The sequence below is a fragment of the Eucalyptus grandis genome, chromosome 2 (genome assembly GCF_016545825.1).
Source record: "Eucalyptus grandis isolate ANBG69807.140 chromosome 2, ASM1654582v1, whole genome shotgun sequence".
NCBI lineage: Eukaryota > Viridiplantae > Streptophyta > Magnoliopsida > Myrtales > Myrtaceae > Eucalyptus > Eucalyptus grandis.
The window spans coordinates 8,089,055-8,107,967 of NC_052613.1; the positions used below are offsets into that span (position 1 = coordinate 8,089,055).

The following is an 18,913-nucleotide window of genomic DNA, read 5'->3' on the forward strand; positions in this document are numbered from 1 at the left end:
GAAAGCACGGTTTGCCTCGATTATCAGATTGTCGACCCTGATGTCTTTGTCAAAGTGCACAACTTTTTTGCCACCAGTGGTTTCGCTGCGTGAATCAATAGGGAAGCATTTATGTGGCCACGATTATATGACTAGTCACGTATCGCATTCCGGCTTACTTAATATTCATTACAGCTCATCTTTATAAGACCTTCGAACATTGAATGACAAAAAATTCTTAATCATAGCTAAAGAGCTCGTCTTTATACGAACTTCCGACATTGAGTGACAAAGGGTTTGGAATGTTAGCAAAATCAGGAAGACTTTTCACAACAAAGAGGCACCAACTTTTGTCTGGGGGCCATCTGGGCCTCAATCCTCAACTTTCAAGTGACGTATCCAAAGACGCAAATTATCACTCGGGAGACGACTTTGGCTTAGACTTTCAGGTGTCATGTTAAAAGGCACTAATTTTTATCTTGGGGACAATTTTGGCCACTTTCAAAGATTTTTTTGAAATGTGTACGCGTGGCATCTAAAATGGCAAACAGACACTTGACATGACTAGACAAGTGCCATGTTTGTGAAAGCGAATCCCTTAAATCGAAACGACGTTGTCTCCCACATAAAACAAAAACCTCGTTTTCAAGCCAAATATTAGGGTTTCGATGCAGATTGAAAGGAGCACCTGAATAGGGGCTTAGGGTTTTTTTTTTTCACAAAATCAGAGCACGTTTGCCTTTCTCTCTCTCACCTTAGATTTGAGGTCGTGGAAGTCGTCAACGACATAAACGACCTCATATCTAAGGTCCTCGGTGGTTGTCGACAGACCTTTGTCTGTGTTAATCAAGGCAATGACCTGGACCCCAACCTCGACCGCTAGGCAAGCAAGCAATGCGCAAACATTGTATGAACTCGAAAGGCGGACCGCCACTCCAGTGATCAGTACAATCATCAATTCCCTCCGTTAGTTTAATTTGCCAGCACATTGAAGGTAGCTTCACCGTAACATGTCGTATGATTGAATACGATTTTAAGAATTCTGACAACTATTGAGATGTCTGACCAAAACAAAAATAATAATAATTAGTGAGATGAAAAGGTAGACAATTACCGGTTTGTGAATTCAGTTCTTTCTTTATTTCTTTATCAAGCTTCCCCAGACTAGGAACGTGCAAAACCAACTGCCTAAATCGAGAACCATCCAAGCTGGCCGGTTTGATCCGATTCCCAGTTGCTAAAAGTAAAACTGGTGTTCGGACGGTCTGGTTTCCAGTTACAAGGGCGGACCACACTGGATTGGACCGGACTGACTAAATATACTTTTTTTTTTATTTTGTTATTTCATTAAAAAAATAAGTAAAATATGAACTAAACACTATCTTGGTCTGATTCCAAATAGTGGGAAAAAAAATTGATGGGAAAAAAGTAATGAGAAAAAAAAGCGATTGATTCTATTGGACCGGACCAGAATCGGACCATACCTATGGTGTAGTCCAGGTCCTAGTCCTAGGACCAACTAGTCGGGTCCTTGGTTCCAATTTGTGCGAATTAGTCCTCCTGGTTCAGTTTCCAATTCCATCTTTGAGCCAGGCCAAACTAGGTGGGACCGAGAACCGACCATCCTTACCCCAAACATGATCGAGAACAAAAGAATGCTCGCATGATACCTTAAAAGCACATGATTCAGCTTGTCGTGTTGTCGTTCTTTCTGCTATTCCGATCGATATGATGCTCAAACAATCCGTTGCGAGCTGGAGAGGTTGTCGTATGCGATCTCTAGCGATGGCCACTGAATCTTCAGAACCACTAAGAGAACGAAACGTTCGGATACGTCGAGCTTGCGCACATCGAATTCTCGAGGCTCTTTGTATGCAGTCGGCTTTAGGCGGCGAACACGACGCGACGTCGATATATTCCTTTTTTCTCGACAAAGGAAAGGTGACAAGCACCTCGAGTGCGCGAGGCGAGAGAAAGAAGAAGAATAACATAGTGATGGTCATGTGGAGCTAGGTGTTGGACCATCCCCCCTTAAGTTGTTCCAAAGGCATTTCCTTTCTCTCCTCTCACCTCTATCCAAATTTGGGCAATCAAACTGTCAACGTCGACAGCAAAAGCAAAGAATCAATTTGCTTGCAAAATATCATGCTGTTGCCAGACCGGGCCGGGCTGTGGGGCCCACGCCTCGCGTGAAGAAGACGGTCCCCCCCTCTCCCCTCCTCAACCGGCCTCTCTCTTTCAATGGCCTCGTGGCCCTCTCGAAAGCAAGCACCGGCCCGCGTCCCATTGCCGGGTGCGACGATTCGGCGTTCAAATCCACATACGGGTTCGTGGAGTGGCGGAATTGCGATATTCTGACTTTTATTCGATATCGAGCGTATCGAATTTATTCTAGGTGTGTTACGATTGAAATTCTAGACCGCAACGAGAAATCCGAATGAAATAATCATGTTAAATCTCTTGCTTACTCTCATGCACGTTGTGAGGCTGGATTTTGGATCCCTCAAAATCCAGAGGGCACCAATATGGTACGGAGATAAAATCCAGCTAATGGCGACAAGAAAATATTTTGGCTTGGTACCTACCTCTGGCACTCAAAAGTTTTTCCTCTTTCCTAGAAAAAATTGCGTGGGACTAATTAGAGTTATTTTTTCTTTAATTTAGTTAAGTAGTCAGACTATACATTGAGAATCTTCAATGGAGAAAATTTCAACACTTAGGTGGCCCTAGCGACAACCTTCGCAGATATACTCATAATCTCAGTGTACCGTCTTATAGACATAGAATTAGCCATATTCTTTACTTTATAGCTTAAGTTATGTCGAAAAATAATCCAAAAGTCATAAATCTATTATGCGACAACCAATTTAGTTATAAACATTTTAACTGTGTCAATTCAATCGTAAACCTTTCGATGATTTGTTAATTTAGTCCTAAATCTTTTAATGATTTACTAGCATAGTCCTTTGCAATTTTTGGCCAAAATTATCTAGAATGACTACATTGGCAAATTATTAATAAGTTCAATCCGAAGAATCGGATTGGTGGGAAGCTGTCTGAGACTAGATTGCAAGGTATATAGGATAAGTTCCAAATTCTAATAATTAGGGAACCTATTTCGACGAGTAGGTTATAGTTTCCATCCATCTATAATCTATAACAAGTTTTTGTGTTTTTCTTGATTTATATCTTTCGATCCTGCGACATTCCATGGCATCCGATAATGAGTATATAATCTGAAACTATTAGTCTAAGTTTCTATTTTTATGACAAAAATTTTTCTTTGTTAATATTTCATATTATTGGTGTGTCTAAATATAATTTGTGGTCAATGGATTATAGAAATCAGCAATGGTCATTAAAAGTGATAATTTATTATAATCATTCAATTAATAATATATGTAGATTTGAGTAGAATTTGAAATCAACCTTAAAACCTGTGACGTGGTAAGTTCCATGTTCCTAGATATGTAGAATAGGTTCCAAGTGTATATATATATATATTAAAAAAAAAAAAAAAAAGGAATCTATTCCAATGAGTAAGTTCCAAGTTCTAGATAGAACTTGTAGAGAACTTGGAACCGCTCATTCTCAATATAGATACATTTTAACCCTAATTCTCACATGCATCATCACATAAGGAGCGTTAACCTAATGCTAAAGGGTGAGGGGCTATCTCATTGAGCTAGGCAATAGAGGAGAATGACTTGCGCGTGGAACATTGGTTTTTCGCTTTCGCTTCAAGAATGATGGATCCCAAAACAGATATATTAATCCTTCGACTCAACTATGCATGTTTTTGTTTTGGTTATGGATATCTTGAGATTGCGCAATTTGTATCCAGTAAACTTAGACAAATTTGATTTGAGATTTGCAGACGATGCTGTAGAAAAGTCAAAGATGGTTGCTTGAGGTACAACCTCTTTTTCAATTCATAAACTTGCAACGTAAAGGAAATGATATTTGCTTGGAATTGTTAGAATTATGATGATGATTATGATGATGATTATCAGTAAAGAATAAATTATCTGAATGTTGGCTTCCCTCCACCATGGCCGGTGGAGGGAAGCCAGCATTCGGCAAGGGCTGCCCTCACCGGTGTCGAGCAAGAGCGGCCCTCGGCTGGGTCAAGCGAGGGCCTCCCTCGCCTGCGTCGAGTGAGGACAGCCCTCGCCCAACCCAACCGAGGGTCGCCCTTGCCGGATGCCGACAAGGGCGGCCCTAACTATAGCCCAAGCGAGGGCGACCCTCGCCCAACGCTGGCGAGGGCAGCCCTCTCCCGATGCCGCTTCCCTCCGCTAGCTCCACCATGGCCAGCGAAAGGAAGAGAGAAGAAAAAGAAAAAAAAAAAAATTTTAAAAAGTAAAAACCCAAAATACCCTATAGTTTAAGGTAAATGTGTTACATGGATAGAAATTCAGATTTTTCGTATCACGAAAAATAGTTGGGGTAAATGTGTCACGATTAGTAAAGTTCGAGAATTTTTATGTCAAAAAAAAAGTTTAAGATAAATTTATCACTTTAGACAAAGTTTGGGATTTTTGGTAGTTTTTCTCATATCTTAATAAGGCAGTCCTTAAAAGTTGTAGCTACGTAAATGTGAAAGTAGACAAATTTGATTTGAGATTTGCAGACGATGTTGTAGAAAAGTCAAAGAAGGTTGCTTGAGGTACAACCTCTTTTTCAATTCATAAACTTGCAACGTAAAGGAAATGATATTTGCTTGGAATTGTTAGAATTATGATGACGATTATGATGATCAGTAGATTATCAGATAAAGAATAAATTATCTCAGAAATCGAGACAAAAATCTGCAATAACTTAATCCGGGAGAGGTGAGGTTTAAAAACATTATTAGAAATTTCATAGACATTAGAATATCCGTGAATAAGTCAAAGCCTGGCTTTGTGACGGACCTATAATTTGTTTTCTCGGCTAGGGCTAATATGATCCCTAATTAATAAGAAATTCAGTATATTTGTTTTAGATATAGAAGCAGTGTTCTTACACCTGAAATGGCTGAAAACAATATGTTTTTGTTTATTTATAACATTTTTATCTTATTTTTTTTTTAAACTTTTATCCATCTGTCAACGCAAGTTTCTACATGTATTTCTTTTTTCTTTTCTTTTTCTTTTTTTTCTCTTTTTTTGAGAAATTCAGTGGAGGGAAGACTCGAAGAAGCAAGCGAGGACGAAAAACAGAAATACATTTCTGCTGTTGAGTCGTTGACCTAATCACAGAATCATTCGTACTTGACGACGTGAGATACCGAAGCTACTGTTAGAAATATAAGAGGGAAAAATGGAATCAGATTTTAAGATATAAATACACAATTTTAAGGAATTGTTTGTCCTACAAAATTGCTAATGATTACTGATAAAGATCATTAAAGACTGTATTTTTCTTTAAGAGAGAAACGACAAATTGAAGGTAGGTATCAAACTAGGAACATTGAATATACAATAGTGAAACTTTTTATATAACAGACATAATATTTTAGAATGACAATTTTTCTTTTCTTATATAAATTCAAAATTAAAAAGATAACTGTAATATAACCATCATTCATATATTTTCTAAGTGAGTAAAAACAGCTCTTAGATCATGTTTTACAAATGAACTATTAATTAGGTAATCGGTTAGCAGTCCGATCCTGGTGCCATCTAGGAACTTGGACCGGTTCCTCATTTTTAGGACTAGGAAATGAATCGACTATTGATGAATATGAGAATTGGACTAATCCATTGGTCTTGTCCGGTTCCCAGGCAATCCAATGAGATTGACAAATTACAATGATGACCTAGCTTCCCCTCCCCTTTAAACTCAAGTCCGATTGTTGGTGGAATTAAGAACCGGACCAATCCATCAATCCGGTTTGGTTCTTGGGCAATCTAATGGGATGGGCAAATTACGATGATAAACTAGCTTCCCCTCCTCTTTAAACTCAAGCATTTGCTCTTTATTTGCAAGAAGACCAAAATGATTAAAAAATTGTAGGAGCATTACACACAAAACAAAACATATATTAAATCTTAGCCAAAAGGCCAAGAAAGGCATGTTTTGGTTGCATGGCTTGATTTTTATTTACAATCTCACTTGTGATCTTTGCTGCACATTCGATATAAGACTCTTAAGGATAAAAACCAGATATGATATGTTTTATCCTATCTTGTGTTTGGTAGACATGATTTGGATATGAAGGGATATAGACCGGATAAAAATCCGAGGGGAGGGGGTGGGATAAGGTCGGATAGGATTTCTTTTATCCGAAACATAAAACCCTACGCTTTTTTTTTTTTCTTTTCTCCGTTGTTCACCCACAAACGACACGACTCTCTGTTTTCAAAGTATCGACGTTGAAGCCTTCTCCTCAATAGCTCTCTGATTCTCATCGAAATTTTACGAAAGTGACGAATTTTCAAAGGTAAATAATCATTCTCTCTCTAATGTTGATTTCTAAAGTAGTTGTGGATTGTTTTCCTGTTTCATCTATGTTTCATCTTACGTAGGTCAGAATTGTAGTTCTAGGTTTTTTTGCTGGTTGATTGGAGATCGTCTTCTTGATAGTTTTGAATTTGTAGATTTATAAAGGCCTTTCTATTTTTGACTCAAAAGATTCGCAATTGTTCCTGTCTTGCCGTGCTTTTTCTCTCCCTTCTCCAACCCCCCTCTCCCCCAATGCCTTTCCCACGACCACCGCGCATGAGAGATGCAAATTGTGGCCATAACGATGCCGTGGGTCAATCTGTTCAAGCAGGAGACTATCAGCAGTATTCTTTATTTTTAGATCTCCTCTTCTTAGAAAGAAAAGTGACCTTGCTGTAGCATGTCTCAGGAGTTTAAGGGACTTATAGCTGTAATGCTAGCTTTTGAGCCTTCTCGTCTTTTGACAAACCTTTTCCTACCTGAAAGATAATTTATCAGCATCCTCATGATATTGTTAATTGTCACGTAAGTCAAAAACAGGAAAACAAAATGGGCTCTTTCAAAAGATTGCCTTTTATGTACCTTGGCGACTCTAGTTCTTGCCCTCGCCCACCGAGAACCAACTGTTTCAGGCTTATCATCCTTGTAGAATGATACGAAACTATGCTTCAAGGCTGCAAAGTCTATCGCCTTCCACCTGAAACATTGGCATATATCTGAAAATTTCTTTGGTTATAATTTTTGCACACTCCTTTTGTTTGGGACCTTTTCATGTAGCATGTGCTGGAGTTCCATTATAAATTTATTTAGGAATAGATATATAAATGTATGTGTATATAACCTGGCACTGATATTGAAAATATGACATTCAATGCTACATTGTTCTACTCTTTGGAGAATTAATCTAGATCATTGATAGATTGCAGTGAGTTAGGTTGTTAACATGGCCTGATTAGCAAAAAGTAAAAGTATAACTCAAATGTAAAACCCTATTGATTATGCCTTTATAGGTCATACATTATGTATTGATCTTCTCACTCTAGATAAATCTCAAGTAAATTTCTTTCTAGTAAGAAAAGTTCAAGTAATGAAGGAGATCCCTGTATTTAGTAGAAATTGCAAGATATTATCGTATGAAGGAGATCCCTGTATTTTGTTGTGTGGGTTGAATATCGTGGCTGATTGAATGTTGAGTTAGTTTTCTTTTTCTCTGTTTTTTGTTACTTTAATAAATCTGGGAGTGGTTCAATCGACATATATGCTGAGATAGTTTTCTGTTTAGGAATGGAAGGTAGCAATTTCAATCAAACTCAAGGAAGGGGAACAAAGAGAGACCGACGTATATGGACAATAGATGAAGAAAATGCACTTCTAGACGGTCTTGAAGAATTAGTTACGCGAGGAATGAAAGCCGATAACGGCTTCAAGAGTGGTTACATGGTTATGTTAGAGAAGTGGTTTGAAGAAAAGTTCCCTCATTCTCGCATTAAGGGTAATCCTCACATAGAGTCAAAAATAAAAAACTTAAAAAAGTTGTATAATCAGATATATGACTTGAGGAGTCAAAGTGGCTTTGGCTGGGACCATGAAAAGCATTGCGTCGATATTCATTCTGAGGATAGTTGGCAAAAATATTGCAAGGTTTGTGTCACTTCTTCTCATTTGTCTTCTTTATTAATTGTTTCATTTTTAACAAAATAATATAATTTTCTTTGTAGACCTATCCAGGAGTTGTTTCTTTGAGAGGGAAGTCCTTCCCTCAATATGATCGACTAGCAAACATATTTGGAAAAGACCGTGCCAAAGGAAATCTCAGTGAAGACCCTTCAAAAGCTCATGCAGCTGTAGATCATGAGGAATATGAAAATCATGATAATGTGGCAACCAACAGTGTAAGTCAAAACTCACCCCCACTATCATCTTCTCATGCACAAAATGTTTTTGATTCTTCAAAAGAAAAAGGGCTAAAGCAAGTGACAAATGGGCTGCTGGCTTAGTTGAGATAGCAGGAACTTTTGGCTCATTTTTGGAGAAAGCTAACGAGAGAATGGAGATGATCGCTAGCCGCATCGGACATGCCAAGGATTTGGATAATGACAAACGAAAAATCAATGAGGAGCTTCTTCAAATGTCTTTAGGTACTATGGATAGAATAAAATTATGTAGAAAAATTGTGAAGGATCCCGAGAATATTCATCTATTTTTGGGATTTCAAGGAGACGACAGAAAGCATTTGTGGAATTACTTCTCCAAGAGATGAGAGAAGAGAATGAGTGATGATGAGTTGTTTATGAGTTTGTAGGAGATATGTTTTCTCTCCATGCTTTTTCTTTTTTTTCTTTTTTTATGTTTTTTTTTTAAAGGGTTTTTGGGGCTAGCTATAAGCTTTAATGTTATCTTTTTGGACCTTTCGGTCATAGCCATGACTTGAAAAGAGGTGGATATGGCTTGAAACTTTATCTTTATGTTCATTGCCAAGAAAACCATTATCTATAATATTATTTGCCTCTGTTTTTTAATAGTTTCTCTGTCTCTTTGGCAAAAACCTAGCCATGATTTGGTATTGGACTGTAACAAAATGGAAACAAATGAAAACTTGTAAGAGAGAAAGAATTCATGTTTGAAAGTGAATATATTGAAATTAAACTTATTCTAAAAACGTTTGACGTTGAAGGGGTATCCAAAAGATTATTTCAAAGGAACGTAAAAGATTATTACGATGCGTAATCATGAAATTCAATGAGAATCTGTTAATTTGAAAAAGATATATTGTTTTGGATGATTTTGTGAATATTAAACCTGCAAATTTGTACTTGCCTAATGTTAGTGTTTTTAAAATATCCGAAATTAAATCTGTAGTTCACCAAACGATAGATTATATAAGATATGAGCATATCCAACTTTAAATTCGTAGTTCACCAAACAGTTGATGGGATATGAAGAAATCCATGGATTTCTTATCCTATCCTATCTAGTCCTATCCCGTTTAGAAATCCGGACGACTAAACGCAGCCTTAGCATTCGCATGAAATGCTGGAACAAAACAACAAAGACCAACCAAGAGTCCCACATCGAAGCTGTTTGCATGGAAGGTTGGACACCACAAGAGAGACAAGCTAGACATGCCAAGAGTCCCACATGAACGGGCACACAATGGGCACACAGAGATCCTAAAAGGAGATGTCAATAAAAGCCAAGTCATGAACCTATCCAAAGCATGCATTTGTTGACTTTATGTCGAAATGTTTGCATCTCAGCAACATTAAGAAAAGCTTTAATAATTAACACTCCTTTCGTTCTCCAAGAAAATGATAATATTTTTCGGTTGAAATTTGCAAATGATTAGAAAATACTTTCCACTCTTTGGTATGAAAAATTGATTCAATTTTTCTCCATGTACTCATTTTAATGAATTTTTATTTTCTCATTTTCTTATTTATTTTTAAAAAAAAAATAGTTTTTAAAATTTTTTATTTTCTTTCTACTTATTTGAAAAGGAAAAAGAATAAAAATTACAATTTCTTAATAATAAAAATTAAAAATTAAAAAGTGGGGTTAATAGGGGTCTCATATAAGAGAGACTAACTTAGGAAAGTGTTTTCCTTATTTTAAACATGGAAAATATTTTCCCTCATTTTAGAATATTTTTTTCTTTCTTGCAAAATGTTTTCCCTAATCCATTCATATTTTGTGAAACGAACACTGGAAAATTTAAAAATGTTTTCCTGAATGAATAGAGCATAAGAGTGCAAATCATTTCTTTAATACTTTTTAAAAATTAAAAATAAAATTGGTCTAGTTCGGGCAATACGGTTTCATCATCGAAACCAAAAATTGGATCAAAATCACCATTTCGAGTAGTTCCTTTTGCTCACCCTACTATCAACAACTATGTTTTATACTAAATTAAACTCAAATCTGTCAACTAATCACTAATAAACTACATGGGCTAATACACCATCGCCATCAGCGGCGCAACTGGCTTGGGCTCTCTCCCCCTCATGAAGCAGAGAAGTTCGAATCCCAGAGGCATCGTTAAGGATTTTTACCTGGAGTACTATAGTAGTGGTATATTTCTTCTCTTTAGTCGATCATGATCTCAACTAGCGTGTGTATAGAATATCCACAATCATCACGTATTACAATGGTATAAGCTAACAATAATATATATGGGCTAATACATATACGTAGTTTCGAAATGTATATTTCTTCTCTGTAGTTGGTCACGATCTCATCCGGTGGTGTATGTATGTATGTATGTATGTATATATATATTCTTGTTAGCTTATACGATTATGGGTGTATTTGATTCAACTTTTCCAATGGGCTTTCAATTTCTAAAATCCCTTAAGGAAATACTGAGGTGTTTAACGAACCTATTCAAGAAACTTTCAATCAATTGTCGGCCTTGAAAAAGCTAAAAGCCCAATACCAATAAGGATCAGTTTCGGGCTTTCATCTTTTAACCAAATGCCGAAACTACATTTTTTTTTTTTTTCAAAACTACCATCATAAATTTTTAGTTTTTCAGTTTTACCTCTCATTGTTCCAAAATTATCCTTACCTTCATTAGAGTCAACAAAGAGTTTAATATTTTTTAATGGAAAAAATAAAATCAAAAAGCCCTTTTGTCAAACACTTTTACGCCAAAATAACTTTATGAAGAATTTTTTTATCGAACGCAATTTACATTGTCCAAGAACACTTTTAGGTCAAAAATATTTACATCTTTTCGAGACTCATTGTTAAAGCTGAACCAAACACAGCATATAATATGTAATCATTGTAGGTGTCGGTATTAGATTTCGCAAGGACAAGAAAAGAGGGGAGAACGGGAAAGACGCGAGACGTACAGGTGAAAACCTGAGGCGAAAGGAGCACGAATGCATGCAGAGAGCAGAAGAGTGGAGAGTTAATACCACTGACACTATTCACGAGCGGTGCGGATCCAATCAGCGGTCGACAGCGTCTTTTGACAAAACCACCCTGGTTTTTCTTAGGCTTTGCCGTTTCCACATATAGCACCAAGGAACCCACCACCAGCAGACCAGACTTCACCAGAGAGACCCCTCTCTCTCTCTCTCTGTGTCTGTCTTTCTTGTGGATCCACCAGGCTCGTCTTTAAGAATATACAGCAGCGAGCAGGCAAGACAACGCCCCATCTCTCTTCTCTCTCTCTCTCTCTCTCTGTGGCTCTGTCTTTCTTTTGTTTCTTGCCGTTTTGGGGTGTGTGTGTTGGGTTGTGTGAATTGGAGCGAGGATGGGGAGGGGGAGACTGCAGCTGAAGAGGATAGAGAACAAGATCAACCGGCAAGTCACCTTCTCCAAGAGGAGGGCGGGTCTGCTCAAGAAGGCCCACGAGATCTCCGTACTCTGCGACGCCGAGGTCGCCCTCATCGTCTTCTCCGCCAAGGGCAAGCTCTTCGAGTACTCCACCGATTCCTGGTAACGTTCGCTTCATCACCATACGTTCGTTCGCCGCCATCTCCGGCGTTTCCATTCTCGAGGCTTCTTGATTTCTTTTAATATCGTCTCGCTTCGTGGATCGGTGGGTTCCACTTCGATTCTTGATGAGGTTTGATGGGTCGCGGTTTCTTGTTTTGTGCGTATTCGGGTTTGCGCATTTGAAGGTGCAGTGATTCTTGTTTCTTGCCAATTCCAGAAAAGTTTTTTCCGTTTGTGCTTACGAAGCAGAAAGCATGTCACGACTGTTTTAGGGAGACCACGTTTTTCCTGTGAAAATCCTTTACGATCGATCCTGCATCGAAGGTACCGTACTTCGACTGTGAGATTGATATAGCATTAAGCTTTCTCGCCTCCGTGGCTCGATCCACACGTCATGAAGTGCGAAGGTGCAACGCGAGTGTAAACTCAAATTGTAATGCAGTGAAAGAGCTCTAAATGTGGATAAAAGGGCTCATTTTAAAACGAATTAATTCATCCCGACGTTCTAGTTCTTGGACAAAGAAGATGTTATATAGGGTCAGAACTGCGTACGAAGAAAGCATGCTTACTGTTAACTAATGTTAGGGGACTCTCTGATCTAAGCTGCATTCGTGTCTGTAATTTAAACTTTCGAGTGGACTGATGGTTACTGTATACGCAGTGATACGTGTGCACAAAAGAAGAGGTTAGGTTGCGGATTATATGGCGAATCTGTTCACTAGCATTCCAACACGTGGTTTTTCGAAGTTCCATATCGTCTACTGGTTTTTTTTTTTTTTTTGGTCGGGTATATCGTCTACTGTTTAACTCGTTGGACTCTACAATCCTTTTTTGTCCTATTTGACTTTAGAGATCAGCTTTCCTCGTCGAAAGTTGAGAAAGAAGAGATTGTGGAAAATGCGAACTCCTTTTGCCTAATCACCAGCTGGATCTCTTCATAGGGAGGGCTAATCACGCAGTTAAAGTTCCTTTCTGGATAACCCAGAAGCTAAATCACGATACGATGTGTTTTCCAGGTTAAAGAGACAGGTCATGTTACAATTAATCTTCTTTCACCACTTTAGTCTCTAGCTATGGGGCCACACCGCTCTCCTGGAGAACATTGAGATTCCTAGTAAAAATTGTTGTGACTGGTTTGGTTCTCGCAATGAAAAGACAAAAGAACCTCACTTTCAAGCGAAAATGATCATATGCTTCTGCTTCCACGCGTCGCAATTTGCTGTGTTTCTTTTTTGGATGCCAAGTAAGTATATGCTTTTTCTCACTGTGGTTTTATCTTTGATTTGAATCAATCATTCTAGTGATAATGTATTCGTGATCAATGGCGGGTAAGGGATTTAGAAGTGTTGTCAAAACCTCTATATAACAACTGCAGTTAGAACTCTAATTACAGTTTGTACAAAGAAGAGGCTGAATATGCAATTTAAATCGTGGGGTTGGCTGGATTCGAGTCTAAACTTGAGCGTCAAGGTGTATAGTATGAATTGGGTCGGACTCAATTGAGTCCTAGTAGGAAGTACAGGTTTTGTGGCTTAGAGCAAATGAAACGAACTTGCTTTCGGGCAGTATGTTAGGAATTGTGCTAAGAACTTCATCTGACAGGTTTTATCAATACTGAAAACAAAGATTCAGCCGTGAAAAGATAGGGCCGGGAAGGATTAAAAACATGAAGAGCAGCTCGAATCCTTAATTTTTTTGGTCAGAGAATCCTTAATTTGTGAGTCTCAAATTTAGGGAAGGATGATGTAAGGATGCTCCTATATCTTTGGAGCATACGTTCACTCGAAACGGTGGCAATGTCACCTGCCGAACATGATGACACAAAAGGGTGATGATGGTGCGAGCGCGAAATTACCACTTGACCTAGTTGACAGACAGCTGGCATTTCTATGTTGCACGAGAGAAGGAAACAGGAAAAGTTTCCTTTTCTGTTCCTTTCCCATGATTGGTGATGGCCACTGATGCTGATCACTATTGTCCGGATTGCATACGGGATTATGTTCAATGTCCTCATGTTGTCCCTTTCGATGATCTTCCATTTGTGGTAGAGAAAAACTCTACGTATGAGCATGGCTTATAGCTAAATTTGCTCGCTATGCTCGTTCTTAATCTTGTCGATTAACAGCTTTTAATCCATTCTCGTGCCTTGCTTCCAAGTGCTTGTCAACAATGATTAATTAGTTTGTGAGGCTAAGTACAAGTCCGATCTGATAATAATCTTGTTATCGTGATGCGAATCGTATAGCTATAGCCAAACTACGTATTCTTCTTCTTCTTACTTCTTTCAGATTTATTTGACGACATGGCTTGTGCCTCTTTCTATGCCTAGTAAACTTCTACCATGTTTTCCAACCAAAAAAAACAAAACTTCTACCATGTTCTGGCAAACTATAGACTTCTTTTCCTTTTGCCAGAGCAAGAAATGTAGATTAATCCAAAATGGTTTTCAATAGATTCTACTTATACATTGACTAGTGAGGGAGCTGTAATACCATACATGCATCTGCCTATGTGGTTATGATCTTCTTTAGAAGAGTTATTTCAATTTTCTATCTTATAGGAGCATCATCTTATCACATTGACTAACTTCGTACGACATGTTTCGATTCTGCTTCTTTTCTTTGGCAGCATGGAGAGAATTCTCGAACGCTATGAAAGATACTCATATTCGGAGCACCAAGTTCTTGCAAGTGAGACAGAATCGATTGTAAGACATCCAACCAAAAACTTTCGATAGACCAATGGAGTTCCAGTTTGTGTGGCATACACGACGTTCTCCACAAATCATAGTGGCTCAACGTTCAGTGCTTACCCATGGAGCTGCAATATGCAGACCCTGAACCTGTGCAAATCACTGGACGTGCAAGTCTTTTGATCTGCTCATAAATTAGATCTACAAGAACCATAGAAGCAAGAATGGCTTTTTATTGCAATTTCATATATAATTAAAAGAGCTTCTTTAGCTATGACAAAGCAGTTAGCACTAAATCCTAGATCATGGGTTTCAGGGTAGCTGGACTTTGGAGCATGCTAAGCTCAAGGCCAGACTTGAAGTTTTACACAGAAATTATAGGTATATATATGTATATATATACTGAGACGAATTTACTGCAAGAACTGAAAATTCATCGAAGCTAACAAATCTTGATATTTGTTTGATTGTTACAGGCATTTCATGGGAGAAGATCTTGATTCTTTGAGTCTCAAGGACCTCCAAAATTTGGAGCAACAACTGGAGTCTGCTCTTAAACACATAAGATCGAGAAAGGTACATAAGCAAGATCCATTTGAAAGCCAAAGTTACCCTTATCAGGTCCTGCATATGGCTGATTGCACTCTAAACTTTACTGAACAGAATCAGCTCATGCATGAATCAATCTCAGTGCTTCAGAAAAAGGTATGCTTATTGAATTAGTTGGCACGATATTATATTTTTCACATTAAACTCGGAACATGAATGACTGTCTTTTTAATGTAGATAGACACATCTAGAGCGCGCATGATAAAATTTCTATTTTTCTATTTCTCTGTTTCTTTGTTTCTCGAAACAGGCTTGAAACAGAAATCTATTTGATAACGCAATTTGATTTTTCTATTTCTAGAGCAGATTTCTATTCTAGAAATTGAAAAATTTCTAGTTAGAAATCAATTTCTGTTCCAGAAATTTTGTCATGTGTACCCCTAGTGACTATATTTAGGGTGGTCCAAGCACAAACAGAAGAACTATGATATCGTACCATATAAATGGGTTAGATGGAACTTTAGATGGGGGTGAGAGATATTGACCATTACCTGATTGTTGTGCCGTGATTGACTATGTTCTTCACGTCAACAACAGATTAAAACCCTGCAACCATTTTCCCAGATATTATTATAGTGGTTGAAGATTTGCTGACTGTTTTCGTCTTCACACAGGATAGGGCATTGCAGGAGCAAAACAACCTGCTTACAAGGAAAGTAAGTAATTAATCTTCTTCAAGGGACTCACCCTTTCAGTCAAATACATCTGGACATATAACAAATTAAAAGAAGTCAGTAGTCTTTCGAGCTTGCTTTTATAACCTGTCCGAGAACTAGGTTCCAGAATACGATGACGAAATTTCACCGTTTCTTGACCATAGACATATATTTGATAGCCATGAGTTGGCAAATGGTTGTGTGTGGGTCATGACTCTATTCTTTTTTGGTAATTGTATTGATATAGCAAAATTTCTCAAAATCTTGCGAAGCATTGGCATTGCTTCAAAGAGTGGCCTATTCCGAGAGCTGTTTTGAGAGCTCCCGATATGAAATGAATTTTCCTAAAGAAATTTTATTATTATATTTTTTTAAGAAAAATCATCCTTTTGGAGATATATGATTAGAAAAATAGCACAAGCTTATGTATTTTTGAATTTTTTTTTCTTTTGCTGAAAACAGGTAAAGGAGAAGGAGAGGGCACTAGCGCAGCAAGCTCAGTGGGAGCAGCAAGACCATGCCCTTGACTCACCTGTTGTTCTACCCCACTACTTGCCATCTCTCGACATCAAGTCTCTCTCTCTCTCTCTCTCTCTCTCTCTCGTATGTGCTCACTCACGCAGACACATGCGGACACATATGCTAGGATTCACTCATGTCTGCACACTGACACTAGTTACGCCATGTTGAAACCAATAAGATAATCTCAAAACGTGCTATTTTTCCCTATACAACAGTATAGCACTTTTCTAAGTACTTATGACAGTAAAGGGTTCGGTATGAGAATTCTTTTTGGTCCTGAGTCTAGCATTTTAGATTGAATGCAGTTCCTGTAATAAGTCAAGTGAATGCGTCTAGTGCAGTAGACAATTGGGATATATCTCCAGTTTCAATTATCTAAGTTTTGAAAACTATGTGCTGCGAGTAGTTTGACAGATTAGCTGGTTTCTGGTGCCTGTTCTAAGCTATAAGATATATGTGAAATTATGCAGTGGCTCTTATCAAGCGAGACACAACGGACACGATGACGGAGAGAACCTGACTCAGCCTCGGGCTGGTACACTTCTTCCTCCGTGGATGCTCCACCGTCTCAATTAAGGCTTCGACATAAAGGGAAACTTCTGCTGCTATATCTTTGATATGCAATTCTGAAGTCCAGTTGATGAATTGCATGGCATAATCTGGGGCTCTCCCCCACCCTTGTTCTAGCGAAATAAACATACCTCTGCTTTTTGCTGCATTCAGTACTCCTAAGTGTGGTCCTCCGTGTATGTATAGCACCATTGCAAATATGCATACCAATGTACATGTATGCAAAATTATATATGGTAGTTAACACAGCCATAAAGCAGATGGAGAAGTATATTGTTTGCTAGCAAAAGAGATTGTCAAACTGTATCAAGATATTCTGATATATTGTCCTGGACTCCTGGTTGAATAGGACGGAATTCTATCGTTCTGTGCTAAAAAGATGCAGAATATTTTTCGTGCGGGTAAATTTCCCTAAGTGTTGATATGTATTTAAAAAAAAAAAAAATCATCGGTCCAAAGAATGACCGGTGACATTATTTTCCCAAGTAACTTACCGGTAAGTTACTAACACTTTTATGGAATTATTAATTTTATTTTTTATGATTGGCAAATTACTAAGGTTTCAAATATTCTAAATCTTACATGAAATTATCAACCTAACGTAAAGTGGTTTACAATTTTTTTAAAAAAAAAAATAAATTAACTACTATTTTTTTGTTATGGACTTTTTTTTAAGCTACTTGACAGTGATTAATTTTTTTAAGTTTACCCACTTTTCTATTGTATTACTAACTTTTTTCTAGCTTAATTAATAACCTTTACATTTACTAACTATTTTTCAGAGATTACCGACTTTTCTTCCATTAAATTACCAACCACTTTGTGTCATCAACTCTTATTTCTGTTACTTATCAAAATTTATTCCTTAGCCAATAGAGAGTCTTCGGTGTAACAAGCAGGTCGGTTCTATATATATCGACATGTGATTGTCCTTGATCCAACAAGAGACTGGTGGGGATCAGTGCACGAGCGTTGGATAATCCTCGTACTACCAAATGGGCAAGGATCCATCCAACAGCTCCATGATCAATTAATAAAGATACATTTGCTTTAGAACTATGGGGTGATACTTTTGGGTCTTAAATGGAATTTTTTTGGGTATCCCCAAACTTAACATGGAGATGGACTCACAAGCCGCTATTTCATTGTATCAGAAATCAACTCCTACTCTCAACTTTGGTGACATGCTCATTTCTTAGATTCAGAAATTGTTAACATATTTCCAGCATGTTAGAATTCTGTATAATGAAAGGAAACTCATGTACTGACTGGCTAGCAAATTGGGCCATTTACTCTTATGATGTGAATGACACCTTAATCTTGGATAGGCCACAAAGAGGTCTCATTCCTTTATTGATAGGAGATTAGGTTGGAGGGCAAAATGGAAAAAAAGTCATTAAAAAAACATTTGGAAATGCAGTTTCGTTAGGCAAGTTTTGTTATAAATTTTGGGCTTTGCCATTTTCGATACTGAAAAAAAATAAAAAGATATTCTTATTTTTAATTTTCCAACTTTTCGTGTGGTTTATAAACTTTTAGTTGCATTTGTTAGCAACTTCTCAAGTTTGCCACTTTTTTTTTTTAAAGAGTAGACCTTAATTAGTGGGACTTCCCGACTATTTAATGATTAAGTTAAAATTATAGGTTATCAACTCTCATGTGAGTAATTTAACAAATTTTGTCGACTTTTATTTAGCACCTTTCACTTATCGATCCTCATATGAAATAAATCATTTCAATCTAAGTGATTAGTCAACTTTTTTCCAATTAAGTTATGAACTATTACTGGATTACCAACTCTCGTTTAAATTACAAATCAACATTCATTTGGTTTATTTAGATGGATTACCTAGCTGTGAAAATGATTGGGCAGTCACCAAATAAAGATAAGTGAGTCGCGACAAAAGCTGTAAAATGATAAGAGAAGGTTACTTATCAACATTCATTTTTTTTTTTTTTTTTTGTCAATGATAAGAGAAGTATCGAAAAATCGGTTGATCATGGAGAGATA

The 18,913-nt window shown here is 37.5% G+C and overlaps 1 protein-coding gene across 1 annotated transcript; it reads left to right on the forward strand.

The window, feature by feature from the left end:
• Window positions 1-11,425: 11,425 nt before the first annotated feature.
• LOC104420971 (truncated transcription factor CAULIFLOWER A) lies at window positions 11,426-17,250 on the forward strand. Its single transcript, XM_010032766.3, has 8 exons — window positions 11,426-11,853; window positions 14,482-14,560; window positions 14,862-14,926; window positions 15,022-15,121; window positions 15,209-15,250; window positions 15,769-15,810; window positions 16,273-16,382; window positions 16,803-17,250. Exons 1-8 carry the CDS (start codon window positions 11,669-11,671, stop codon window positions 16,906-16,908), a joined length of 729 nt encoding a protein of 242 aa, XP_010031068.2. The 5' UTR covers window positions 11,426-11,668; the 3' UTR covers window positions 16,909-17,250.
• The last annotated feature ends 1,663 nt before the right edge of the window (window positions 17,251-18,913 follow it).

Bases quoted from the DNA above. Each gene is read 5' to 3' on its own strand.
- LOC104420971 (XM_010032766.3), top strand. From the start codon at position 11,669: ATGGGGAGGGGGAGACTGCAGCTGAAGAGGATAGAGAACAAGATCAAC. The intron at 11,854-14,481 runs GTAACGTTCGCT...TTTCTTTGGCAG, and splicing joins GAGTACTCCACCGATTCCTG to CATGGAGAGAATTCTCGAAC. The intron at 14,561-14,861 runs GTAAGACATCCA...CATGGGTTTCAG, and splicing joins CAAGTGAGACAGAATCGATT to GGTAGCTGGACTTTGGAGCA.